This window comes from Haemorhous mexicanus, chromosome 3 (assembly GCF_027477595.1).
Source record: "Haemorhous mexicanus isolate bHaeMex1 chromosome 3, bHaeMex1.pri, whole genome shotgun sequence".
Lineage (NCBI taxonomy): Eukaryota > Metazoa > Chordata > Aves > Passeriformes > Fringillidae > Haemorhous > Haemorhous mexicanus.
This window is the reverse complement of record NC_082343.1, coordinates 112270843-112296714: the sequence shown is the minus strand read 5'-3', so window position 1 is coordinate 112296714 and position 25872 is coordinate 112270843. Positions and strand designations below refer to the sequence as shown.

The window sequence follows — 25872 nt, the reverse complement described above, 5'->3', positions numbered from 1 at the left end:
CGAGGCTCTGGCACAGGTTGCCCAGAGAAGCTGTGGCTGCCCCATACCTGGAAGTGTTCAAGGCCAAGCTGGGTGGGGCTTTGAGCAACCTGGTCTAGGGGGAAGTTGTCTCTGTCCATGGCAGAAGGTATGGAATGAGATGATGTCCCTTCCAACTGAAACCATTCTGTGATTTTATGACATAGAAAGCCCATGTGATGAGATCCATCAATATGGTGCTGCTGACTTTGCTCTGTGCTGGCAGCTAGAGCAGCATTGCACTCATGTGACAGAAATGCTCTATTACAGAAAAAAAGGATTTTTCCTGATATCGGATAGTGCTTCTGAAAGAGATTCCTGACTCCTGAGTGCCTACAAGATCAGAGCCATGCAGGAGGAGGAAAGGGTTTGTCTTCTCTTGGGCAAGATTTACACTTGGAATGTCCATGTCTGGATCCAGGCAGTGCTGGGGCCAGGGGCTCCCTGTGAGGGGAGGTTGGGGCTGCACCATGCTGGACACACTGTTGTGTTTCTCAGGTGTTGGTGGTGTCAGGGTTGTGACCAGACTGAGACACAGCCCCTGACCCTGCAGATGGGCACCTGTGGACAGAGATGTGTGTGCTGTGCTCACCCTTGGTTTCTCTCCTAGAGCAGAGGTGGAGAGCAGGAACTACCGCAGGAAAGCTGCACTGAGAAAAATCCCCTTAGACCAGAGAGATGAAGAGTGGGAATTCAAGAAAGAAGAGCTTAAGAAAAATCCACCATGTTTTTGGGAGAAGTGTACGGCCTCCATTCCAAAGAAAAATGGGGGGAAAAGGGGGAAGCAGTAATGTGCCCTCTCTGGTGCCTCTGAGCACTTGCAATGCAGAGCAAAGGCATTCTAAGTGCTCAGAGGTGGATCTGCAGTGTGATATTTGGGTGAATGGAAGAAGCAGAAGGCTAAAAGAGTGCATCCTTAGAGATACACTGTAAACAATGTCCTTAAGAGCTAGAAGTGCTTCAGTCTCTCTGTGTGTTTCAATGCATCTGATCTCAAAAATAAAAACAACTAAAGAAAATCTTTAAATATACCAATACTGTAAATCACTGCAATGTTTAGAGTTACTGCAATGGCAGTTACACATATTGCCAGGGGAAAAGATAGTCTTCATCCTACCTGATTCACAAAAGCATCTTGACTGTGGTTCTGCTTGCTCTGCTGATGTCTGTGGCCTTTGCATCTTTGCTTCTGTCACTGAGTCAACCAGGAGGCTCTACATGGACTTGCAGCCTCTGGCAATGCCTGTCTCATTTCTTGGAAGTGGGATGTACTTGCTTCTCCTGGATGAAGCTGAGAAATGAATGTTGATCTTTCACTGGACACATGGGTCCAACAGCCTGTATCTTCCATCCCTGGCCCAGCAAAAGGGAAAGTGTGCTCCTTCCTTGCTGCTTTCTGACAGCTGTGACTACCAAGGGTATTGGAGCGCTGCCTTTTTTTTTAGCATTGTCCCCAGCCATTTTTATGTTTCTGCAAATAGGAATGGTGTGCAACTGCTCCTGAGTTCTGCTTCTGCTCATCAACACTGTCCATGGCAAAAGCATTTTTAACACTTTCACTTCTCAGTCATAAAATTTGGAATGTGACCCAGAGCAGTTTTCCACACCCTGCCAACACTGGGCAGCCATTCCCGTTGACTTCTGACATCTCTCCTGTGTCAGCTTCTCCAGGCTGGGCACATCCTGCATCTGTCCCCGTGGGCTGTGCAGGGTGGCTGTGCTGATGGACACCCTGTCCCCTCCAGTGCCAGCTGAGTGGGGCTGGTGCACAGGACAGGGATTCTGTGCTGGCTGTCACTTTCTCAAGGGTTTCATGGGGATAGAAGGAGGGACCCCAGTTTGGTTCTCTGGGGCTGTGGTGTTTTGTGTGGTAATATCTGTAAGGTGCTGGATTTTCCTGCTGAGTCTGTGGTATGTGAGGTTGTGAGGTGTGGATGTTACACTAGATGTAGGGAATGAGATGGATCTCCCAGGGCTTTTTTGTGAAAGTGGTTGGGATTGTCATGTTAAAGGATGAAGTTCAGGAGCAGCAGGAGGGGGAGAAGGGATGTGTGGCTGTTCCTGTCCTTTCAAGGCCTTTCACAGGGGAGATGTATCCAGAAGAGCTGCTTACAATCTGTCTCTGGACCTGAGCTGCTGGTAGAAGTGACCTGTTCAGGTTCTGTTCTGCTCTGTTCTGCATGTTTCACCTGCTGTGGTGGGTTCACCTTAGGGAGCAGCCAGATGCCCACCCAGCTCTTCCTTCACTGTCACACATAAATGCAGTGGAAAATAGGATGCAAAGCTCGTGGATTGCGATATACCATGAAATCACTCACCAGTTACTGTCACAGACAAAACAGACTTGATGTGGAGAAAATTAATTTAATTTATTTACCTACTGAAAGTATAGTAGGATGATGAGAAATAAACTACAACCCACTGCCTCCGCCACCCTTTCTTCTGAGGCTCAACTTCACTCCTTAATCCCCAGCTCCTCCACCTCCTGGCCCACAGCAGCACAGGGCGACGGAAAATGGAAGTGCAATCAGTCCACAGTGAGTTGCCTCCTCCACTCCTTTTTCATGCTGTTTCCCTCATCCAGAACAAAACCTGGGTGTTTCACTGAGCCAGAGTGCAGTGGGAAAAGCCAATCTCATCTCCAGGTCAGAGCAGGCCAGGAGAGCAGTCCCACAGAGCAGGCAATCCTGTCCTTGCAGGCAGTGGGGCACAGAGGACATGCAGGGCTGGAGTGGGGAGGGGGCTCTGCACCCCCTGAGCTCCCCGGGGCCGTTCCTGCCTCTCTCTTTGTGGCTCAGTGACCACCTCTGGGGAGTGACAGGGCTCAGTGTGTTCACACAGAGCTACCAGCCACTGCCAGGCAGTGATGCAGCCCATAATATATGCCACAGCACAGGGCCACAGCAGAAGGAAAGGTAAACCAAAAGAGATGATAAACTTTGCAGTTAATTTCAGTTGTTTCAATTATAAAATGCCAGAGCATTTGGTGGTCTGTTTGCAGTATTTTTATTGCCCCTTTTACAGCCAGCCCCTGTACCAGGTCTAAATTACTTTGTTACTGACAATAGTTAAAGAATTATCTACATGAAATTATAATTGAAAATATATTGTGAAAGTCAGAATAATTTAGTTCATAGTATTTGATATATTCTTAATATCAGTGATGAGAACATTTCTATCATCTACAATGCGTGGAGAGTTGCACTAGAGATTAAACTACTTGTTTTCTACAATGAAATATTACCATTTTATATGGGCTCCAGATTTTATTACAGTTTCTAACTCATGCAAACCTTGCGCATTACACTTCTTTGTAAGGGAAGAATCTTTAACAGTGCCTTTTCTAATTTGGGATTGCTGAAGATCAGAATAAGGGAGTGAAGACCTGGAAAAATGTACTGAAATACTTCAATAAGAAACGTCATATGATTTCCCTTCTTTGTGACATAAACCATATTTAAGACCAAACATACAAAGTTGATGCTGTACATCACTAAGAAGGAGAAAATAGATTTCATGGCTCTGATGTGGGCATCCATGCTGAGGTCCTTCATGGAGTTTGTCTGCATCGTGCGCTTGTGTCTCCAGAGAGAAAAGAGAAGGAAAACAGCAGCAAAGATGACAACCATGAATGAAGCAGCATATTCAAAGCCGGCAAGAAAAAAAGAAGGGAAAAAATGCTTATCCATTTTGATATTTGCTGTCCCAAAATTTCCTCGTCCAGTGGAATTGCTGTTGCAGTGCGGTTTGTCAGCGATGTCATAGGCAACGATGCCGACAGCCAAGGCTAAAATCCCTGATCCCAACAAGAGCCAGGGCACAATGCTGTCAATTTTTACTTTCAGGTAGATGAAGGACTTGTTGCTGAAATTGGCAATTTTTATACAATAAAAACCACAAAGAGAAGCAGAAAACCACAAGTTGCAATGATTAAAAAAGGCTTGAAAAAATACAGCTAGTTGAAGTATGGTGGGAACATAAAGGTAATTGGGATAAATAAAGGAAAGAAATTTATATACCCATGAGAAGCACAAATAGCAAAACCTGGAGCATCCCAGCAGCAGCAAGATCTTCTCATTAGAGTTCAGGGTTTTCTTTTTCACCCAGTCAGTGCAAAGCACACAAACCAGGAAGGCATTTATCCACATGCCAGGAAATGCCTCCAGGGTGATGAAGGCCACAGTTAAGGCTCCATATGAAGTGACATTGAATTGCTGTGGAGAGTGACAAGCTTCCATGGTGTGAGCTGGGGAGCAGAGCTGTGCTGGCCAAGGGGGCTGTGGCAGCAGAGCCAGAGGCAGGTCAGTGGCTGCTGTTGGTGGAGTGTCAGGGATGGCAAGAGGAGCTTTATAGAGCTGCTGCTGCTGCTGCTGCTGCTAGGGGGGATTTTGGTGCTGCTGCTCTGGGCAGCAGGGCAGGTGCAGGGATGTAAATGTGCTGGGTATCCCCTTACCCGGGGCCAGTGTCACTCTTGACTATTTGAATGTTGGTTCAGGGGGGCTGTGCTGGGTGACACAAACAGCGGAGATGTTTTTCCTGTGGTGGAGACTGTTTTGATTTTGATAGTGATCCCTGTTTGATCAGTGTCAGGCTTGAGGGTCTTGGTCCTTCTATTCCTTTGTCACCTACTATGTCTGATTTATTTTTGATTGCATTTATTTTTAAATGTTATTTCTTTTGTTATGTTTTTATATTTATGATGGGCAGACTATTGCCTTGAGGGAATTTTTGATTTCCTCATAGTGCCTATTCTCTGCTTAAGGCTTTGATGTGAGTTTCCTTCTCTTTTCCTGAATGAATAGAAAACACTCTGTGGGGTTGTTGGGGCTTTTTTCCTAGTTTGTTTGTTTGCTTGCTTGCTTGCTTTTTTCTTCTTCTTTCCATATCTTTTTGAATAGAAGTTATTTCTGTTACAACCTGTGTGTAGTTGAACTATCTGTGCTGGGACTGTGCAGGACCACATCATGGCTGAATTTTGGGCTCTGCTCTGCATGGGGAATCTGGCCCCTTGAAAACAAAATAATATAAAATCAGAGTCTCAAATACCAGGTTTTCAATGCATGGAATGTGTGGATTGGATCTTTAAAACACAGGATCTGCTTTTGGTTCAAAGCCATCCCCTCCCGTGCACTTGATGAAGGGCAGAGAGTCACCAAGAATTTGTACCTGCCACCCCCTGTGGAGACTGGGTGGTCTTGGGAAAAGGAAATATTTCTGTGATTAAGATGTTACTCTGGTTTAAAAGGTTGTTTCTCTCATTTCATGAACAGGAGCGAATCTTCTTGAAGGTGATAATATGAAAAATATGCACCTGGCACTGAGTATGCAGTAAATTGTCCCTCTGAGCCGGGTGGTGAAAGAAATGAACAGTTAGATTCTGTTCTGTTGATGTTGGAATTATTTAATATTTACATGACCTGTTGTAGATTGTTAATCTTGGACACCTGCCAGACCCTCCAGCCAGCCTCTTCTTCACTCTTACTCAGCAACAGGTCAAGAGGGAAAATAGAAGATGGAAAAGCTCATGGGTTGAGATAAGGACAGGGAGATCACCCACCAGTTACTGTCATGGAGAAAACAGACTCAAATTTCAAAAAATTTATTTAATTTATTGCTGTTTGAATATAGAGTAGGATGTTGAGGAACAAGCACAAAACTAGAGCACTGCCCCTTTCACCCTTCTTCATCACAGCTCAAAATTCACTCTTTCATTCCCAGCTTCTCCACCTCCTCCCCAACATGGTGCAGGGTGACATTGAATAGGGGTTGCAGTCAGTCTATAAAAAGTCTTCTCTTCCCTGCTAGAGTGTGGACCCCATCTGTGGTCTGCAGTCCTTCAGGATGAGATGTCTCCAATTTGGGAACTCCTCAGACTGCAATTCTTCAAGGCAAAGCCACTACCCCTAGTGTTACAAGTGATAATATTGCAAAAAACAGAGACACAGCAGAAAAAAACATATACCCAAACACAAATAAACCTGATGCTGAGTACAGTCATTTTTCAATCAGCAAGTGCCAAAGCGCTTGAGGAAGGTTTGCAGTACTCTTATTGCCCCTTTGCATCCAGCCCATGTATAAGACCTAAATGAATTTGTCATTGACAAGAATTGAACTCAAAGAAATACCAAAATGAAATAGTAGCAATAATCTAATTACTACTCATTTGACTGAAGGAATTTGAAAGATTTATTCTTAACTTTGGTGTTAAAGAAAGAGCATCTGTATCATCTACACTGCCCAGAGAGTTGCATTAGAGATAAATTGACTTGTGTCTTCTAGTGAAATACAAAGACTTTGCATAAGCTCCAGCATTTATTACAGTTCCTACCTCATGCAATCCTTGCACTTGACACAGGATAGAATCCTTATCAGTGTCTTTTCCAGCTTAGGATTGCTGAAAATCAGAATAAGGGAATGAACACCTGGAAAAGCATACAGAAATAGTAAACTAAGAAATGCCACATAATTTTCTTTCTTTGTTGAATTAATTGGTAACAGGATCAAAAATATGAAGTTAATACTATACATTATAAAAAAGGAGAGAATAGATTTCATGGCTTTGATATGGGCATCCATACTGAAGCTGTTCATGGAATTTTTCTGCATCTTGCATTTGTGTCTCCAGAGAGAAAAGAGAAGGAGAAGGGCAGAAGAGATGACTGCTGTGAAAGATGTGATAATTCCGAAGCCATAGATAAAATATATCTGGAAAAAATTTTCATCCACTTTGCCTCTAACTTTTGAAAAATTTCCTTGCCCGGTGGAATTGCGGTTGATACTGAGCTGTGTAACAGCGATGTCATAGGCGATGATGCCGATAGCCAAGGCTGAAAGCAATGATGTCAACAAAAGCCAGGACACAATCCTGTCTGTTTTTAGTTTCAGGTAGATGAAGAAGCTGTTCCTGAAATTGGCAATTTTTATACAATAAAAAACAGAAAGAGAGGCTGAGACCCACAAGTTGGAACAATTAAAAAAGCTTTGAAAAAATATAATTAGTTGGAATGTGGGTTGAACATGAAGGTAATTGGGATAAGTTGTTGAAAGGCAGCAATATACCCATGAGAAGCACAAATAGCAAAACCTGGAGCATCCCAGCAGCAGCAAGATCTTCTCATTAGAGTTCAAGATTTTCTTTTTCACCCAGGCAATGCAAAGCACACAAACCAGGAAGGCATTTATCCACATGCCAGGAAATGCCTCCAGGGTGATGATGGCCAAAGCCATGGCCCCATATGAAGTGACACTGGATTGCTGTGGAGAGTGACAAGCTTCCATGGTGTGATCTGGGGAGCAGAGCTGTGCTGGCCAAGGGGGCTGTGGCAGCAGAGCCAGAGGCAGGTCAGTGGCTGCTGTTGGTGGAGTGTCAGGGATGGCAAGAGGAGCTTTATAGAGCTGCTGCTGCTGGAGGGGATTTGGTGCCGCCGTTCTGGGCAGCAGGGCAGGTGCAGGGATGTAAATGTGCTGGGTATCCCCTTACCCGGGGCCAGTGTCACTCTTGACTATTTGAATGTTGGTTCAGGGGGCTGTGCTGGGTGACACAAACAGCGGAGATGTTTTTCCTGTGGTGGAGACTGTTTTGATTTTGATAGTGATCCCTGTTTGATCGGTGTCAGGCTTCAGGATCTGGGTTCTTCTGTCCCTTGGAAACCTCCAATAAAGAAGTCAGTTTTGGATGTGTTCATCTATTCTTTATTTTGTTATTTTTTGATATTGATGGTGGGCAGAGCATTGCCTTAAAGGAATTTTAATTTCCTGATATTCCTGTTGTCTGCCTTATGCTTTGATGTTTGTTTCCTCTCTGTTTTTGCTGATAGAAGAAAAACATAGTAGAGGATGGGGGATTTCTTTCCTTATCCTTCCTTTCTTCTTCCCATATGTTTGTGAGGTGTATGGAAGTTATTTTTATTACAACAGGAATGTGAATATTAATTTTCTGTGCTGGGACTGATCTAGTACAGGGATATTAAATGAAAATTTTAATTAGTTAAAATGAATTGCAACACAATATCATGGTTGGGACCTGGCTTCAACTCTTTGTGGGGAATATTTCACCTTAGAAAAATAATGCTATAAAATCATAGTCTCCAATGCTGGATTTTCAATCTTGAATATATTAATCAGGTGCTTCACACACAGGTGTTTTTTGCTGGTTCAAATCCACCCCCTCCAGTATATTTTGAGAAGGGGAAGGCTTGTCCAACACTTTGTATCTCTCACCCATGTGCATATTTTGGATGCCCTTGTGCATCTGAAATGGCCCAAGACTCCTGTTTTTGTGCATCTGGTTGGACACACAGCTGTATTGGGATCTGAGTCCCGTCACACAGATAATAAATTGGTACCATCTGTGCTTTTTTAGGCAGAGCTGCTTTCCTCTCCAGAATCTCTTTCTCCCTTTATGACATGGGGAATCCCAGATGATTAGCCTTAGTTAGCTAGCTAGTTAGGTGAATGGCAGCCTAAGTTCTGGCCCATTCCGTTACAGCTGTGTATCAACTCTAATGCACGATGTTTATGTCCTTAACAACTGGAGAGGAATGCTCTGAGAAACAGTTCCCGCAGAGGGAAATTTCCCATTGCCCCTATCCCAAGTGACACCCTGGGAAAGAAGATTTTTTTTGTTGTGGAATCCCTGTATGACTTGCCTTAGATAAAGCCTGCTTTTTCCAGATCTCCAGGCTGTTTATGTACCATTTTCAATTGAGTTATGGCTGTGCTACTGCTGGCCAAGCAATGCAGCTCTGCCCCAGCAGATATTCCCAATTGCCCTGGTGATAACCCAGATGCTGAGGAGTGGCAGATTGAACCGGTATCTGTGAATCTGGCTGAGATCTCCATCCAGATAATGAGGTCAGGAAATCCTAACCTCAAGAACTTGCATGCTGATCTCCTGCACCCTTCTTGCTTTATCTCTTCTTAACAGTCCCAGCTCAGTACAAGCAGGTGGGAAATGCAGATATTTTACAAGTCAAATAATTCAGAGCATCCTCCCTTCTTGTTTTCACCTAATTTTGGCACTATTTTAAATTCACCAAAAAAAAAAAAAAATCTATATATAAACCTGACATGGTGCAACAGTGCATCTGTGTCAAACCTCTGGCTTTGCTCCATGATCTCAGCCAGAACAGCACTGCACTGACGGGACAAAGCTGCTGTATTAAAGAAAAAGGATTTTTCCTCATATTTGGTGGTCTTGTGGAGAGAGCTCCATAAACCCTGAGTGACTACAAAATCCAAGCCCTGCAGGAAGAGGAAAGGGCTTGTCTTCTCTTGGGCAAAATTTACACTTGGAATGTCCATGTCTGGATCCAGGCAGTGCTGGGGCTCAGGGGCTCCCTGTGAGGGGAGGTTGGGGCTGCACCATGCTGGACACACTGTTGTGTTTCTCAGGTGTTGGTGGTGTCAGGGTTTTGACCAGACTGAGACACAGCCCCTGACCCTGCAGATGGGCACCTGTGAGTACAGCTGTGTCTGTGCTGGACTGTGCTGTACAGGTGGAGAGCAGGAACTGCCACAGGAAAGTCCAGTAAGAGGAATCCCCCTTAGTCCAGAGAGGTGAAGACTGGGAACTCCAAAAGGAAGGGCTTGAGAGAAACCTGCCATGTTATCTGTAGAACTGCAATACCTCTGCTCCAAAGAAAAATGGAACTAAAAGGGGGAAGCAGTAGTGTGTCGTGTCTCTTTGGTAGCCTCTGGTGGGGCCTCTCTCTTTTTTTGGTAGTGGGGTTGAGGTGGTGTTTCCCCCTCCCCTTTTCAGGCTGTGATCTGAGAAATGCTCGTTAGGCCTCGGCCTCGATGAGCAGCACCTGGGCCCAGCTCCTCTTGAGCTTATCAGAACTACTGCCTGCTCCCAGGAAATGCTGCTGCCTAATGAGATCCTGGGCTTTTTTATGAACAGCCTAAGAAATCACTTTTTTTGCCTGAGTGGCATGACATGCTGGTTCTCACACTTTCAAAGAAAGAGTGTTGAACTGAATTGCAGCCAGGATGAAACATTGTTATGACTAAAGCCCACTTTCTTGCAGCTCTATAAACAAAAATGAGGGTCCAAAATGAGACCCTTTGAGCCCTCCTAGCATGCCATGACCAGTGAGGCCTCACATAGCCAGGAATTCCCAAGTTTGCTGTACTCAGAAAATCCCAAACAACAACCAATCCAGGGCTGATCCCCCACTCCTCGAGGCTCAACCCTTGGCCTGGTGATGAGATGTGAAGACATCCAAATGAAATATTTCACTGCCTTTGAGGGAAATTTTTTACAGGTACCTTGCACTGACTCTTTCTGTCTGTGTGCTGCCCTCCTGTCTCACCACCCAGGAGGCCTCTGACAGTCACACCCCAGCACCAGAGGCTGTCACTGCAGGGACCAAAGCCCCTTCACCGTGGGCAGCTGCCCCACTCCACTCCCTCCACAGACCACACTCAGAGCCAGACCAGGTTTCCTCCCCAGCTTGGCACTGGGTTTCCCAAAGTAGAATCTCAGGCCTCTGGAACTTTAAAGCACTTTAATCATGGCACAGTGACACAGAAGCAACTCAAGCTGGGAGCCTTTGAGGAGGTAACCCAAACAACTGGATCCCTGGGATTTTGTGTCCTTTCTGTCTATGCACATGATGACTGGAATGTCTTAAGTGTCCAGTCAGCTGGCTGGTGCCACAGCTCCCTTTGCCCTTTGCTGTGCAAGCCTTGGCACCATGCTTGGGACTCCCAGCACTGCCCCACAGCCTGCAGCTCCCTCCCATTGCATCTGCTCCCTGAGCAGTCTGCACGGAATGTGTTCCTCCACACCGGAACTATTTCACATTTGCAGGCCCTGCCATGGTGAGTTGTCCTTGGGCAGCTCTCAGAGCCCCACTCAGTCACGTTTTGAGTCTCACTCTGGAATAGGACAGGGGTGGCAGAAAAGATGGAACTTCTCATGAGTCAAAGTAAAGACAGGGGAATCACTCACCAATTATTTTAACAGACAAAACAGATTTGACACAGGGAAAATCAGTTCAATTTATTGCCTCTTGAACACAGAGTAGGATGATGTAGAACATGCACAAAACTAGAACATTTTGTCGTTGGCCCCCCAATAATCTCAGGCTCAATTTAACTCATTCAGAGATTCTCTACCACCTCCTCTCCTCAGGAGCAGAGGAGGACAGGGAATGGGGACTGTAGTCAGCACATAAAAAGTTGTCTCCTTCACTCTTCTCCTGCTCCAGCATGGCTCCCTCCCATGGCCTGCAGTCCTTCAGGACTTCTGTTTTCCCAGAGGAGCCACAATGGACACTGATGAGATGAGCAGTGTCCAGTGTTGGGTCCATTGGAGTGCCTAAAAATGTCTTTTCCCAGCATGGGACAGCCTTGACCTCACCTGACTGAGAGCCCACAGGCCCCCAGCTGCAGCTCCTGGCCCAGGTACCCAGGTATATCTGCCTGTGGGTCACTGTGAGATGAAGCTGTGGCATCATTCCACAGTGCACCTTGCACAAAACCCACCTTCCTGGGGCTGTAACTGAGCCAGAGTGCAGTGGTTAAAGCCAATCTCATCTCCATGTCAGAGCAGGCCAGGAGAGCAGTCCCACAGAGCAGGCAATCCTGTCCTTGCAGGCAGTGGGGCACAGAGGAAACGCAGGGCTGGAGTGGGGAGGGGGCTCTGCACCCCCTGAGCTCCCCGGGGCCATTCCTGCCTCGCTCTTTGTGGCTCAGTGACCACCTCTGGGGAGTGACAGGGGTCAGTGTGTTCACAGAGCTACCAGCCACTGCCAGGCAGTGATACAGCCCATAATATATACCACAGCACAGGGCCACATCAGAAGGAAAGGCAAACCAAAATTGAGATAAACCTATTCATTGGAGCCAATTCATTCTGTGAATACCAAAACATTTGTGGCAGGTTGGCAGTATTGTTATTCCATTTTTTGCAGCCCGTTTGGGTTCTAGTCTTGCATATTTCTCTGTTCCATCAAGCGTATAGAAAAGTAGCAGAAAATAAAGCCCTTACTGGTCCTCAGAGATGAAAGGACCAGGGTTCAGCTCAGTTTAATTTCTGAATATGGTAAATTCAACATCTAAATCCTGTCATGTTGAATAAAACCTCTTTCAGAGTCACAGAATTGCAACTAACGCAATTTATTGTAAAAATACAACTTTGGAAATGCCACTAATAAATACACTCACTGGATTAGCTCTAAATATATTTAGGAGAAAAGAAAAAATTAAGGAATAGCAGTGGGTAATTCATTAAGCTCAAGTTACCCTCCAGGTAGGCCTATGAACCAAATTTCACCAGGGTACCATCTGACACATTTGGAAGAGCAAATCTTTACAAAGAGGTGTACCCTGCTTTGGGGAGGAGAGCAAAGCAATCCTGTTGTCCTGTGTACACAGTGGGGTCATATTGTCATCCTCTGCCAGGGAGGATTTGAAATGGCAAATCGATACTTTTGGGAGAAATGCAGGTGAGGCTGCAGTCAAAATACCTTCTTGCTGCCATGGTAAATGGTGGTGGGCAGCCAGCTGCTATGGAGATGGGGGATACCCAGGGGTGTGATTGCAAAGGCTGTGAGTCTTGGGCAGGGGATGAACACTTAATTAGCATCACTCCCTCTTCTGCTGAGCTCAGGCAGAGGTAAAGGGGCTCAGCCTGATGATCCATCACCCCACCAGCAGACTCTCATGCCCACATTAATCCCTTCACCACACAGGGGCTTAGGCATCATTCCTACCATTAGGGCTAATTGACTTTGTTAAAAAATATATATCTCAAAGATGTAGCTAAATCTAAATACAGAAATAATGTATTTAGCTCACAATAATTTAGCTCAAAAGATACAAATGAAGTTTTCTTAACTTGGATGTTCAAGAGTGAACATCAGTATCATCTACATTGCCTGGAGAGCTGCAGTAGAAATTACTTGGTTACTTCAGTGAATTATCAACATTTTACATTGGCTCCAGCTTCTATCACAGTTCCTACTTCATTAAAAACTCACACTTCACACTGGCAACAATCTTCAGCAGTGCCTTTTCCAGCTTGGGATTGCTGAAAATGAGAATAAGGGAATGAACACCTGGAAATGCACACAGATATAGGTATATAAGGAGTGCCATGATATTTTCTTTCTTCGTGGCATAAATTATTGTCAAGACCAAACATACAAAATTGATGCTGTACATCACTAAGAAGGAGAGGACAGATTTCATGGCTCTGATGTGGGCATCCACGCTAAGGTCCTTCATGGAGTTTGTCTGCATCGTGCGCTTGTGTCTCCAGAGAGAAAAGAGAAGGGAAACAGCAGCAAGGATGACTACCATGAATGAAGTAGTAAATACAAAGCCAGAGAGTAAAAAAGAAGAGAGAAGATGTTTATCCTTTCTCAAAGATACTTCCCAAAAATTTCCTTGGTAGGTGGAAGTGATGTTGTTCCTCTGGAGAGTTTCATTGAGGTCACCGATAACGATGCCAATAACCAAGGCTGAAATCTCTGAGCCCAACAAGAGCCAGGGCACCATCCTGTCAATTTTTACTTTCAGGTAGATGAAGAAGCTGTTCCTGAAATTGGCAATTTTTATGCAGTAGAAACCACAAAGACAAGCTGTGACCCACAAGTTGGAATAATTAAAAAATGCTGCTAATGATCTAACTAGTTGACGTATGGTTTGAACGTAAAGGAAATTGGGATAAATTTTTGAAAGGAAGCGGTATATCCATGTGAAGCACAAATACCAAAACCTGGAACATCCCAGCAATAGCAAGATCTTCTCATTAGAGTTCAGGGTTTTCTTTTTCACCCAGGCAATGCAAAGCACACAAATAATGAAAGAATTTATCCACATGCCTGCAAACACCTCCAGGGTGATGATGGCCAAAGCCATGACTCCGTATGAAGTGACATTGGATTGCGGTGGAGAGAAAGGAGCTTCCATGGTGTGAGCTGGGGAGCAGAGCTGTGCTGGCCAAGGGGCTGTGGCAGCAGAGCCTGAGGCAGGTCAGTGGCTGCTGTTGGTGGAGTGTCAGGGATGGCAAGAGGAGCTTTATAGAGCTGCTGCTGCAAGGGGGGATTTTGGTGCTGCCGCTCTGGGCAGCAGGGCAGGTGCAGGGATGTAAATGTGCTGGGTATCCCCTTACCCAGGGCCAGTGTCACTCTTGACTATTTGAATGTTGGTTCAGGGGGGCTGTGCTGGGTGTCACAAACAGAGGATATGTTTTTCCTGTGGTGGAGAGTGTTTTGATTTTGATACTGATCCCTGTTGGATCAGTGTCAGGCTTCAGGATCTTGGTTCTTCTGTACCTTTTTTGCCTATGATGATCATGCCGAGCCCTGGCTGTGCTCAGCAGGTCAGGGGACTCAGTGTCCTTTTCAGTCAGAGAGTCTGGGTGCTGCAACGTTCAGCCCAGATGCTGGAGAAGTGGAGTTTATTTTGATGCTTCACAAGCATTGAAATCCATGCTTGTTTTTCCAATGGCATTGCCTCAAGCGTAAGTGAAGAGCCCCATAATCGGGCAGGTGATGGGAGCCAAGAAAACAAAGCTGGTAACTTTTACAAATTTATTTTGGACCAAAAGGCGGAAACAGGTAAAAATCAGGACAAGTCCCCGAGCCGGGTTCCAATCTTGTCTGCTTGGGAAAGGGAAGACTTTCAAAGAAGGCCCCATGCTGAGTTTCCCCCACACTGCAATGCCCTAATGCTTCCAAATGAATTTAGACCCTGAAAGCTGTGAGGGTTTTCCCAGGCAAAGTTGTGTTAAGCTCTGCAGGGCATGGACTGCCCATGCCCTTTGGATTAGTCCAGGACCTTTCACATTTGGCCTTGCACATCAGGACCACAGTAACCAAGGAGATCTCATCTGAGGCTGTCGTGGAAGCAGGAAAAATGAAACCCCAAGCAAGAGCTCTCTGGCTGCAGGAAATGAACCCCCAGCATTTTCTCTCTTCCAAATGATGACAGGAATGTTTTCTGTGGGATATAAGAGCCAATAGGGTGTGACATGAATATTCATATCACATGATCCTGATTGCATTGATTTGCCACCATCAAGACTTGGAATGTGACCCAGAGCAGTTTTCCATACCGTGCCAGCACTGGACAGCCATTCCCATTGACTTCTGACATCTCTCCTGTGTCAGCTTCTCCAGGCTGGGCACATCCTGCATCTGTCCCCATGGGCTGTGCAGGGTGGCTGTGCTGATGGACACCCTGTGCCTTCCAGTGCCAGCTGAGTGGGGGTGGTGTACAGGACAGGGATTCTGTGCTGGCTGTCACATTCTCAGGGGTTTATCAGAATTGGAAGAAAGGATCTGCAGCATGTTTCACTGGGGCTGTGGTGTTTTGTGTGGTAACATCTGCAAGGTGCTCGGATTTGCCTGCTGAGTCTTGTGGCATGTGAGTTTGTGAGGGGTGGATGTTTCACTGCATGTAGGGAATGAGATGGATCTTCCAGCCTTTTTTGTGGCTTTCGGGTTAGAGGATGAAGTTCAGGAGCAGCAGCAGTGAAATAGGGGACGTGTGGCTGTTCCTGCCTTTTCACAGCCTTTCACAGGGGAGATGTGTCCAGAAGAGCTGCTTTTGATCTGTCTCTGGAGCTGAGCTGGTGACAGAAATGATCAGTTCACAAGGTATTTTCTGTCTTCTTGTCAGAGCTAGTTAATGTTTCACCTGATGTGATGGGTTGGCCTTGTGCAGCTGTCACATTCCCACTCAACCGCCCCTTCACTCTTACCTACAGGTGGGCTGGGGAGGAAATTAATCCTCATGGATTGAGATAAACAGAGGGAGACCATTCAGCAGTTACTGTCATGGACAAAAGAGTCTTGAGAAGAACAAAATCAAGGTATTTATTGACTATTTGAAATAGGAAACAAATCAGAAAGATAAAGGATAAAAACAGAGAGTAAATTAGAACCTGCTGCCTCTGCCTTCCCCTTCTTCCTCGCATCAGTTTGACGCCTCTTTCCCAGGTTCTCTCCATCTTTCCCTTACATGAGTGCAGAGGGATGGGGAATGGGGGTTGCAGTCAGTTCATAAGAAGTTGTCTCCTCCACTCTTTCCTCACACTCTTTTCCTGCTCTAGCAATGGTCTCTCCATTGGGCTGCAGTCCTTCAGCATGAGCTGATTCCAGCGTGGCCTCTGCGTGGGCTGCCATCCCTCAGGATACACCCACCCCACCTACTGTGCTGTGGAGTTCTCCTGGGGCTGCAGGTGCCTCTCCTTTCCACCACAGACCTCCATGGGCTGCAGGGCACAGCTGCCTCAGCATGGTCCTCTTCATAGGCTGCAGGGGAATTCTTTCTCCAGCACATGGAGCAACCTATCCCCTCCCTTCCTTGGCCCTGTTCTTCAGGACTGTTTCTCACAATATTCCTCGGCCCTCACTGCTGGGATATGTTCCATCCATAACTGGACTTCAATGTGCAGATGGCCTCAATTGTTTCAGGATACAGTCCTGGAAAACAAAATGGAATCTCCTTGGGGCAGGTCTCATGAACATGTTATGGACATGTAAATTCAACTCCAAATGTTTCCTAGCCCCAGAAGGTGGATTAGCATGTTATAAAGTCGTATTAATTATTTGTGTGCTTGTTTCTGGGCAGTTGCAGTTTAAGGGGAGATGGGTAGCTTGGTGAGGCAGCTACTAGAATGTGTAGTCTTTGGAAAAAAGTGATACTGCAGTGGCTGAGAGGTTGCTCTGGCCTAAATGGTTTTATCTCTCAGATCAGAAGCAGGAAGGAAGCTTTTCGAACGTGAGATGAGAAACACACACCTGGCACTGGGTGTGAGGTAAAAGGACCCTCTGAGTATGTGCTGGTAAAAGAAATGACCAGTTCAGGTTCTGCTCTGTTCATGCTGGTGTGAAGGAAACTTTCCTGTCTCACCACCCAGGAGGCCTCTGACAGTCACACCCCAGCACCAGAGGCTGTCACTGCAGGGACCAAAGCCCCTTCACCGTGGGCAGCTGCCCCACTCCACTCCCTCCACAGACCACACTCAGAGCCAGACCAGGTTTCCTCCCCAGCCTGGCATTGGGTTTCCCAAAGTAGAATCTCAGGCCTCTGGATCTTTAAAGCACTTTAATCATGGCACAGTGACACAGAAGCAGCTGAAGCTGGGAGCCTTTGAGGAGGTAACCCAAACAACTGGATCCCTGGGATTTTGTGTCCTTTCTGTCTATGCACATGATGACTGGAGTGTCTTAAGTGTCCAGTCAGCTGGCTGGTGCCACAGCTCCCTTTGCCCTTTGCTGTGCAAGCCTTGGCACCATGCTTGGGACTCCCAGCACTGCCCCACAGCCTGCAGCTCCCTCCCATTGCATCTGCTCCCTGAGCAGTCTGCACGGAATGTGTTCCTCCACACCGGAACTATTTCACATTTGCAGGCCCTGCCATGGTGAGTTGTCCTTGGGCAGCTCTCAGAGCCCCACTCAGTCACGTTTTGAGTCTCACTCTGGAATAGGACAGGGGTGGCAGAAAAGATGGAACTTCTCATGAGTTAAGATAAAGACAGGGGAATCACTCACCAATTATTTTAACAGACAAAACAGATTTGACACAGGGAAAATCAGTTCAATTTATTGCCTCTTGAACACAGAGTAGGATGATGTAGAACATGCACAAAACTAGAACATTTTGTCGTTGGCCCCCCAATAATCTCAGGCTCAATTTAACTCATTCAGAGATTCTCTACCACCTCCTCTCCTCAGGAGCAGAGGAGGACAGGGAATGGGGACTGTAGTCAGCACATAAAAAGTTGTCTCCTTCACTCTTCTCCTGCTCCAGCATGGCTCCCTCCCATGGCCTGCAGTCCTTCAGGACTTCTGTTTTCCCAGAGGAGCCACAATGGACACTGATGAGATGAGCAGTGTCCAGTGTTGGGTCCATTGGAGTGCCTAAAAATGTCTTTTCCCAGCATGGGACAGCCTTGACCTCACCTGACTGAGAGCCCACAGGCCCCCAGCTGCAGCTCCTGGCCCAGGTACCCAGGTATATCTGCCTGTGGGTCACTGTGAGATGAAGCTGTGGCATCATTCCACAGTGCACCTTGCACAAAACCCACCTTCCTGGGGCTGTAACTGAGCCAGAGTGCAGTGGTTAAAGCCAATCTCATCTCCAGGTCAGAGCAGGCCAGGAGAGCAGTCCCACAGAGCAGGCAATCCTGTCCTTGCAGGCAGTGGGGCACAGAGGACACGCAGGGCTGGAGTGGGGAGGGGGCTCTGCACCCCCTGAGCTCCCCGGGGCCATTCCTGCCTCTCTCTTTGTGGCTCAGTGACCACTTCTGGGGAGTGACAGGGGTCAGCATGTTCACGCAGACCCATCAGCCACTGCTATTGAAATAAATTCCAATATATGTTCGGATGGGGCTTGCCCGGGCTTGTCTAGCCATTGCTGCTCGGCTGAAAGGCGGCACTGCGGTGGCTTCACCTCAGTGACACCTCTGGCTAAGCTGGATGCTGCAGCTGGCATGGAGACAAGTTCAAACACGCACAAGCCCCGGTTTACCTTCTGTGCAGATGCTTCAAGGCGAGGTGAAGGAAGGAGTGGATTCTGCCAGAGTTTCGATCCAGAGTTTATTCAGATGGCAAGCCTCTGAATCCCATAACAACTACTAACAGAATCATTGAACCGCGTGTCTCCTGGGTCTTTTAATCCCCGGGAGACAGGGAGGGGAGGGGTAAGGAACCCACCAACCAGGTACAGAGTGGGCATGTCTCATGTACAAGGGACACCTGGGTGGGCCAATGGATCCCCAGGGTTGCAGGACATCTTTTGAACTCTGCCAATCAACTCAATGCCCCACTGGAATGCCAGGATTGACAGACAGCACCCATCAGGGGTCAGGGTGGGGAGAGGGGGAAGTGATTGACACCTGGGAAAGGACAGGATACCTGAGACAAACTATGGCATCACACTGCTACCCACTGCCAGGCAGTGATACAGCCCATAATATATACCACAGCACAGGGCCGCAGCAGAAGGGTAAGGTAAACCAAAATTGAGATAAAGCTGTTGTTTCATTGAGTCATTTCCATCAGAGAAAATCAAAATGTTTGAGGCAGGTTTGAAGCATGACTGTTGTCCTTTTATATCCAGCGACTGTACAAGGTATAAATTACTTTCCTACTGACAATAATTTAATTCCAAGAGCAGTTTTAATTAATTGCAAATAGAAATTAATTTACTTGCTGCTAATATTAGTTTAAGGACTTTGAAATGTATATTCTTAACGTCTTGGCTGAACTTCTCTACAATCTATACTGCCTGGAAAATTGCAATGAAAGTTAATTAAACTTGTTTTCTCTAAAGATATTTTGCATGAGCTCCAGCATTTCTAACAGTTTCTACCTCATGCAAAGCTTGCACTTCACACAGGAGACAATCCTAAGCAGTGTCTTTTCCAGCTTGGGATTGCTGAAAATGAGAATAAGGGAATGAAGACCTGGATAAGCATGCTGAATTAGGTTACCAAGATATATTACAATAAAGTGATTTTGGTACTCCATTGAATAAATTAGAGTCAAGATCAAAAATATAAAGTTGATGCTGTACATCACTAAGAAGGTAAGAATAGATTTCATGGCTCTGATGTGGGCATCCACGCTGAGGTCCTTCATGGAGTTTGTCTGCATTGTGCGCTTGTGTCTCCAGAGAGAAAAGAGAAGGAAAACAGCAGCAAAGATGACTACCATGAATGAAGTGGTAGATAAAAAACCAGTGAGAAAATAAAGAGGGAAAAAATGTTCCTCTATTCCAATAGTTGCTTTCCAAAGTCCTTCTTGGCAGGAGAAATTGAGGCTTTTACAGACAGCTTTATCAATATTGTCGTAGGCAAGAATTCCAAAAATCAGGGAGAAAATCACTGACCCCAACAAGAGCCAGGGCACCATCCTGTCAATTTTTACTTTCAGGTAAATAAAGAACCTGTTCCTGAAATTGGCAATTTTTATACAATAAAAAACACAAAGACAGGCAGAAACCCACATGTTGGAAAAATTACAAAAGCTATAAGAACCTTGAAGTAGTTGAAATATGGGATGAACCAGAAGGAAATAGGGAAAAATATCTGAGACAAAGACATATATCCATGAGAAGCACAAATACCAAAACCTGGAACATCCCAGCAGCAGCAAGATCTTTTCACTGGAGTTCAGGGTTTTCCTTTTCACCCAGGCAATGCAAAGCACACAAATAATGAAAGAATTTATCCACATGCCTGCAAACACCTCCAGGGTGATGATGGCCAAAGCCATGACTCCATATGAAGTGACATTGGATCGCTGTGAAGAGAGAGAAGCTTCCATGGTGTGAGCTGGGGAGCAGAGCTGTGCTGGCCAAGGGGGCTGTGGCAGCAGAGCCAGAGGCAGGTCAGTGGCTGCTGTTGGTGGAGTGTCAGGGATGGCAAGAGGAGCTTTATAGAGCTGCTGCTGCTGCTGGGGGGGATTTTGTGCTGCTGCTCTGAGCAGCAGGGCAGGTGCAGGGATGTAAATGTGCTGGGTATCCCCTTACCCGGGGCCAGTGTTACTCTTGACTATTTGAATGTTGGTTCAGGGGGACTGTGCTGGGTGTCACAAACAGAGGATATGTTTTTTCTGCAGTAGGGAGTGTTTTGATTTTGATACTGATCCCTGTTTGATCAGTGTCAGGCTTCAGGATCTGGGTTCTTCTGTCCCTTTTTTGCCTATGATGATCATGCCGAGCCCTGGCTGTGCCCAGCAGGTCAGGGGACTCAGTGTCCTTTTCAGTCAGAGAGTCTGGGTGCTGCAACGTTCAGCCCAGATGCTGGAGAAGTGAAGTTTATTTTGATGCTTCACAGGCATTGAAATCCATGCTTGTTTTTCTAATGGCATTGCCTCAAGCTTAAGTGAAGAGCACCATGGTGGGGCAGGTGATAGGAGACACAGGGAGTAAAGCTGCATTTTTACACATGTTTAATTTGAGGCATAAGGAGGGAAAGGGTAAAAAATCAGGAAAAGTCCCTGTACCATGTTTCCAATCTCATTTTAAAGGGAAGGCTTTCAAAGATGGCCCCATGCTGAGTTTCCCCCACACTGCAGTGCCCTAATGCTTCCAAATAATTTAGACCCTGAAAGCTGTGAGGTATTTCCCAGGCAAGTTGTGTTAATCTCTGTAGGGCATGGACTGCCCATGCCCTTTGGGTTAGTCCAGGACCTGTCACATTTGGCCTTGCACATCAGGACCACAGTAACCAAGACGATCTCATCTGAGGCTGTGGTGGAAGCAGGAAAAATGAAACCCCAAGCAAGAGCTCTCTGGCTGCAGGAAATGAACCCCCAGCATTTTCTCTCTTCCAAATGATGACAGGGATGTTTTCTGTGGGATATATTGCCAGCAGGGTGTGACATGAATATTCATATCACATGATCCTGATTGCATTGATTGGCCACCATCAAGACTTGGAATGTGATCCAGAGCAGTTTTTCATACTGTGCCAGCACTGGGCAGCCATTCCTATTGACTTCTGACATCTCTCCTGTGTCAGCTTCTCCAGGCTGGGCACATCCTGCATCTGTCCCCATGGGCTGTGCAGGGTGGCTGTGCTGATGGACACCCTGTGCCTTCCAGTGCCAGCTGAGTGGGGGTGGTGTACAGGACAGGGACTCTGTGCTGGCTGTCACATTCTCAGGGGTTTCATGGGGATGGAAGAAGGGATCTGTGTGACATTGTTCACAAGTGTCCCAGGATGAGGGAAGAGACGAGAAAGTTGACTCCATGTTCAGAAGGCTTGGTTTATTATTTTATGATATGTATTATGTTAAAACTATACTAAAAGTATAGAAGAAAGGATTTCATCAGAAGGCTTAGCTGAGAATAAAAAAATAATGAATAACAAAGGTTTGTATCTGACCGAGACAGTCTGGACACATGGACTATGATTGGCTATTAATTAGAAACAACCAGATGAGACCAATCACAGATCCATCTGTTGCATTCCACAGCAGCAGATAAGAATTGTTTACTGTTTGTTCCTGAGGCCTCTCAGAAACTCAGGAGGAAAAAATCCTAAGGAAAGGATTTTTCGTAAATCATGTTGGTGACAGAACTGCAGCGTGTTTCACTGGGGCTGTGGTGTTTTGTGTGGTACCATCTGCAAGGTGCTGGTTTTGCCTCCTGCGCTTGTGGCACGTGAGATTTTGAGGGTTGGATGTTTCACGGCATGTAAGGAATGAGATGCATCTCCCAGGGCTTTCCTGTGAAAGTGGTGAGGATTGTCAGAAAAAGGGATAAAGTCCATGAGCAGCAGCAGAGGACGAATGGATGTGTGGCTGTTCCTGTCCTTTCAAGGCCTTTCACAGCGGAGATGTATCCTGCAGGACGTCCTGCTTACGACCTGCATCTGAACTTGAGCTGCTGGTAGAAAATGACTAGTTCTAATTAAGTTTGTATATTCTGGCACTATTTCATGTTTCACCTGCTGTGATGGTTTGAACTCAGGGAGAAGCCAGAGCTCCACTAAGCTCTTCCTTCTCTCTCACCCATAGGAAGGGCAGGAGTGAAAACAGGATGAAAAACTCAGGGTTTGAAATAATGGCAGAGAGATCACTCATCAGTTACTGTTGTGCACCAAATGCATTTGACATGAGGGAAATGAATTAAGTTTATTTAAATGGAGAAAGTAGAGCAGGATAATGGGAAAGGAATAGAAAACTAATGGTACTGCCTCCACCCCCTTTTCATCTGAGGCTCAACTTCTCTCCTTCATCCCCAGTTCCTCCACGTCCTCCCCCACAGCAGCACAGGGGCAAGTCAAGCAGGGGCTGCAGTCAGCTCTTAACAAGTTGTCTCTTCCACTCCTGACTCCTCAAGCTGTTTCCGTGATTGAGAGCAAAGCCTGTTAGCTGGGTGTTTCCCTGAGCCAGAGTGCAGTGGGAAAAGCCAGTCTCATCTCCAGGTCAGAGCAGGCCAGGAGAGCAGTCCCACAGAGCAGGCAATCCTGTCCTTGCAGACAGTGGGGCACAGAGGACACGCAGGGCTGGAGTGGGGAGGGGGCTCTGCACCCCCTGAGCTCCCCGGGGCCATTCCTGCCTCGCTCTTTGTGGCTCAGTGACCACTTCTGGGGAGTGACAGGGGTCAGTGTGTTCACACAGAGCTACCAGCCACTGCCAGGCAGTGATGCAGCTCATAATATATGCCACAGCACAGGGCCACATCAGAAGGAAAGGCAAACCAAAATTGAGATAAACCTATTCATTGGAGCCAATTCATTCTGTGAATACCAAAATGTCTGTGGCAGGTTGGCAGTATTGTTATTCCATTTTTTGCAGCCCATTTGTGATCTAGTCTTCCATATTTTTCTGTTCCATAAAGAGTATAGAAATGTGGCAGAAAAAAAAAGACCTTGCTGGTCCTTAGAGATAAAAGAACTGGGGTGCAGCTCAGATGAATTTCTGATATTGGTAAATTCAACATCTAAGTTATGTCATGTTCAAGAAGAACTCTTTCCGAGTCACAGAATCACAACTAAGGCATTTTATTGTAGAAATACAGCTTTGGAATTGCCAGTACTAAATACACTCACTGGATTAGCTCTAAAAATATTTAGGAAAAAAGAAGAAAATAAGGAAGAGCAATGGATAATTCATTAAGCTCAAGTTACCCTCCAGGTAGGCCTATGAACAGAATTTCACCAGGGTACCATCTGACCCAGTCAGAAGAGCAAATCATTACAGAGATGTTCCCTGCTTTGGGGAGGAGAGCAAAGCAATCCAGTTGTCCTGTGTGCACAGTGGGGTCATATTGTCATCCTCTGCCAGGGAGGATTTGAAATGGCAAATTGATACTTTTGGGAGAAATGCAGGTGAGGCTGCAGTCAAAATACCTTCTTGCTGCCATGGTAAATGGTGGTGGGCAGCCAGCTGCTATGGAGATGGGGGATACCCAGGGGTGTGATTGCAAAGGCTGTGAGTCTTGGGCAGGGGATGAACACTTAATTAGCATCACTCCCTCTTCTGCTGAGCTCAGGCAGAGGTAAAGGGGCTCAGCCTGATGATCCATCACCCCACCAGAAGACTCTCATGCCCACATTAATCCCTTCACCACACAGGGGCTTAGGCATCATTCCTACCATTAGGGCTAAATGACTTTGTTAAAAAAAATATATCTCAAAGATGTAGCTAAATCTAAATACATTAATAATGTATTTAGCTCACAATAATTTCGCTCAAAAGATACAAATGAAGTTTTCTTAACTTGGATGTTCAAGAGTGAACATCAGTATCATCTACATTGCCTGGAGAGCTGCATCAGAAATTAAATTACTTGTTTTCTACAGTAAAACATCAGCAATTTGCATCCACCTTCTATCACAGTTCCTACTTCATTAAAAACTCACACTTCACACTGGCAACAATCTTCAGCAGTGCCTTTTCCAGCTTGGGATTGCTGAAAATGAGAATGAGGGAATGAACACCTGGAAATGCACACAGATATATGTATATAAGGAGTGCCATAATATTTTCTTTCTTTGTGGCATAAATTATTGTCAAGACCAAGCATACAAAGTTGATGCTGTACATCACTAAGAAGGAGAGGACAGATTTCATGGCTCTGATGTGGGCATCCACGCTGAGGTCTTTCATGGAGTTTGTCTGCATCGTGCGCTTGTGTCTCCAGAGAGAAAAGAGAAGGGAAACAGCAGCAAGGATGACTACCATGAATGAAGTAGTAAATACAAGGCCAGCAAGGAAATAGGAAGAGAAAAAATGTTTATCATTTCTGATAGTTACTTCCCAAAAATTTTCTTGGCAGGTGGAAGTGATGTTGTTCCTCTGCAGAGTTTCATTGAGGACATTGATAATGACGCTGATAGCCAAGGCTAAAATCCCTGATCCCAACAAGAGCCAGGGCACCATCCTGTCAATTTTTACTTTCAGGTAGATGAAGAAGCTGTTCCTGAAATTGGCAATTTTTATGCAGTAAAAACCACAAAGACAGGCTGAGACCCACAAGTTGGAATAATTAAAAAATGTTGAAAAAGATGCAAGGAGTTGTAGTATGGTTTGAACATGGAGGAAATTGGGATAAATTTTTGAAATGAAGTGGTATACCCATGCGAAGCATAAAAAGGGAATCCTGGAGCATCCCAGTAGCAGCAAAATCTTCTCATTAGAGTTCAGGGTTTTCTTTTTCACCCAGGCAATGCAAAGAACACAAATAATGAAAGCATTTATCCACAAGCCTGCAAACACCTCCAGGGTGATGATGGCCACAGTTATGGCTCCATATGAAGTGACATTGAATTGCTGTGGAGAGTGACAAGCTTCCATGGTGTGAGCTGGGGAGCAGAGCTGTGCTGGCCAGGGGCTGTGGCAGCAGAGCCTGAGGCAGGTCAGTGGCTGCTGCTGGTGGAGAGTCAGGGATGGCAAGAGGAGCTTTATAGAGCTGCTGCTGCTGCTGCTGCTGCTGGGGGGGATTTTGCTGCCGCCGCTCTGGGCAGCAGGGCAGGTGCAGGGATGTAAATGTGCTGGGTATCCCCTTACCCGGGGCCAGTGTCACTCTTGACTATTTGAATGTTGGTTCAGGGGGACTGTGCTGGGTGTCACAAATAGAGGAGATTTTTTTTCTGCAGTAGGGAGTGTTTTGATTTTGATACTGATCCCTGTTTGATCAGTGTCAGGCTTCAGGATCTGGGCTCTTCTGTCCTGTTTCTAACTATGATGACCACTCAGAATGGGGTTTGCACTGAGCAAAGCACAGCCCAGGCAGTGAGATGAGTGATCAAGTCAGGGAATCCTATTCTGAAAAACATTCATAGTGATCTGCTCTGTCCTTTGTGTCTTTTCTCTTCCTACCAGTCAGATCTCAATACAGGTCAAGATGATATGTAGATATTTTCTACGTAAAGTAGTT

General features: G+C 46.0%; 5 protein-coding genes across 5 annotated transcripts; all 5 read right to left on the bottom strand.

Annotated features, from left to right (window-relative positions):
- Positions 1-3296: 3296 nt before the first annotated feature.
- LOC132325559 (taste receptor type 2 member 7-like) lies at positions 3297-4256 on the bottom strand. The gene has a single exon (XM_059843013.1). It carries the CDS (start codon positions 4254-4256, stop codon positions 3297-3299), a length of 960 nt encoding a protein of 319 aa, XP_059698996.1.
- A 2086-nt stretch (positions 4257-6342) lies between these two features.
- Positions 6343-7296, bottom strand: LOC132325560 (taste receptor type 2 member 9-like). Its single transcript, XM_059843014.1, has one exon. The coding sequence runs from the start codon at positions 7294-7296 to the stop codon at positions 6343-6345; it is 954 nt and encodes a 317-aa protein (XP_059698997.1).
- A 5688-nt stretch (positions 7297-12984) lies between these two features.
- Positions 12985-13938, bottom strand: LOC132325866 (taste receptor type 2 member 9-like). Its single transcript, XM_059843418.1, has one exon. It carries the CDS (start codon positions 13936-13938, stop codon positions 12985-12987), a length of 954 nt encoding a protein of 317 aa, XP_059699401.1.
- A 5408-nt stretch (positions 13939-19346) lies between these two features.
- LOC132325865 (taste receptor type 2 member 9-like) lies at positions 19347-20306 on the bottom strand. Its single transcript, XM_059843417.1, has one exon. The coding sequence runs from the start codon at positions 20304-20306 to the stop codon at positions 19347-19349; it is 960 nt and encodes a 319-aa protein (XP_059699400.1).
- A 3911-nt stretch (positions 20307-24217) lies between these two features.
- Positions 24218-25375, bottom strand: LOC132325864 (taste receptor type 2 member 9-like). Its single transcript, XM_059843416.1, has one exon. It carries the CDS (start codon positions 25287-25289, stop codon positions 24336-24338), a length of 954 nt encoding a protein of 317 aa, XP_059699399.1. The 5' UTR covers positions 25290-25375; the 3' UTR covers positions 24218-24335.
- Positions 25376-25872: the final 497 nt, after the last annotated feature.

Bases quoted from the DNA above. Each gene is read 5' to 3' on its own strand.
- LOC132325559 (XM_059843013.1), bottom strand. From the start codon at position 4,256: ATGGAAGCTTGTCACTCTCCACAGCAATTCAATGTCACTTCATATGGA.
- LOC132325560 (XM_059843014.1), bottom strand. From the start codon at position 7,296: ATGGAAGCTTGTCACTCTCCACAGCAATCCAGTGTCACTTCATATGGG.
- LOC132325866 (XM_059843418.1), bottom strand. From the start codon at position 13,938: ATGGAAGCTCCTTTCTCTCCACCGCAATCCAATGTCACTTCATACGGA.
- LOC132325865 (XM_059843417.1), bottom strand. From the start codon at position 20,306: ATGGAAGCTTCTCTCTCTTCACAGCGATCCAATGTCACTTCATATGGA.
- LOC132325864 (XM_059843416.1), bottom strand. From the start codon at position 25,289: ATGGAAGCTTGTCACTCTCCACAGCAATTCAATGTCACTTCATATGGA.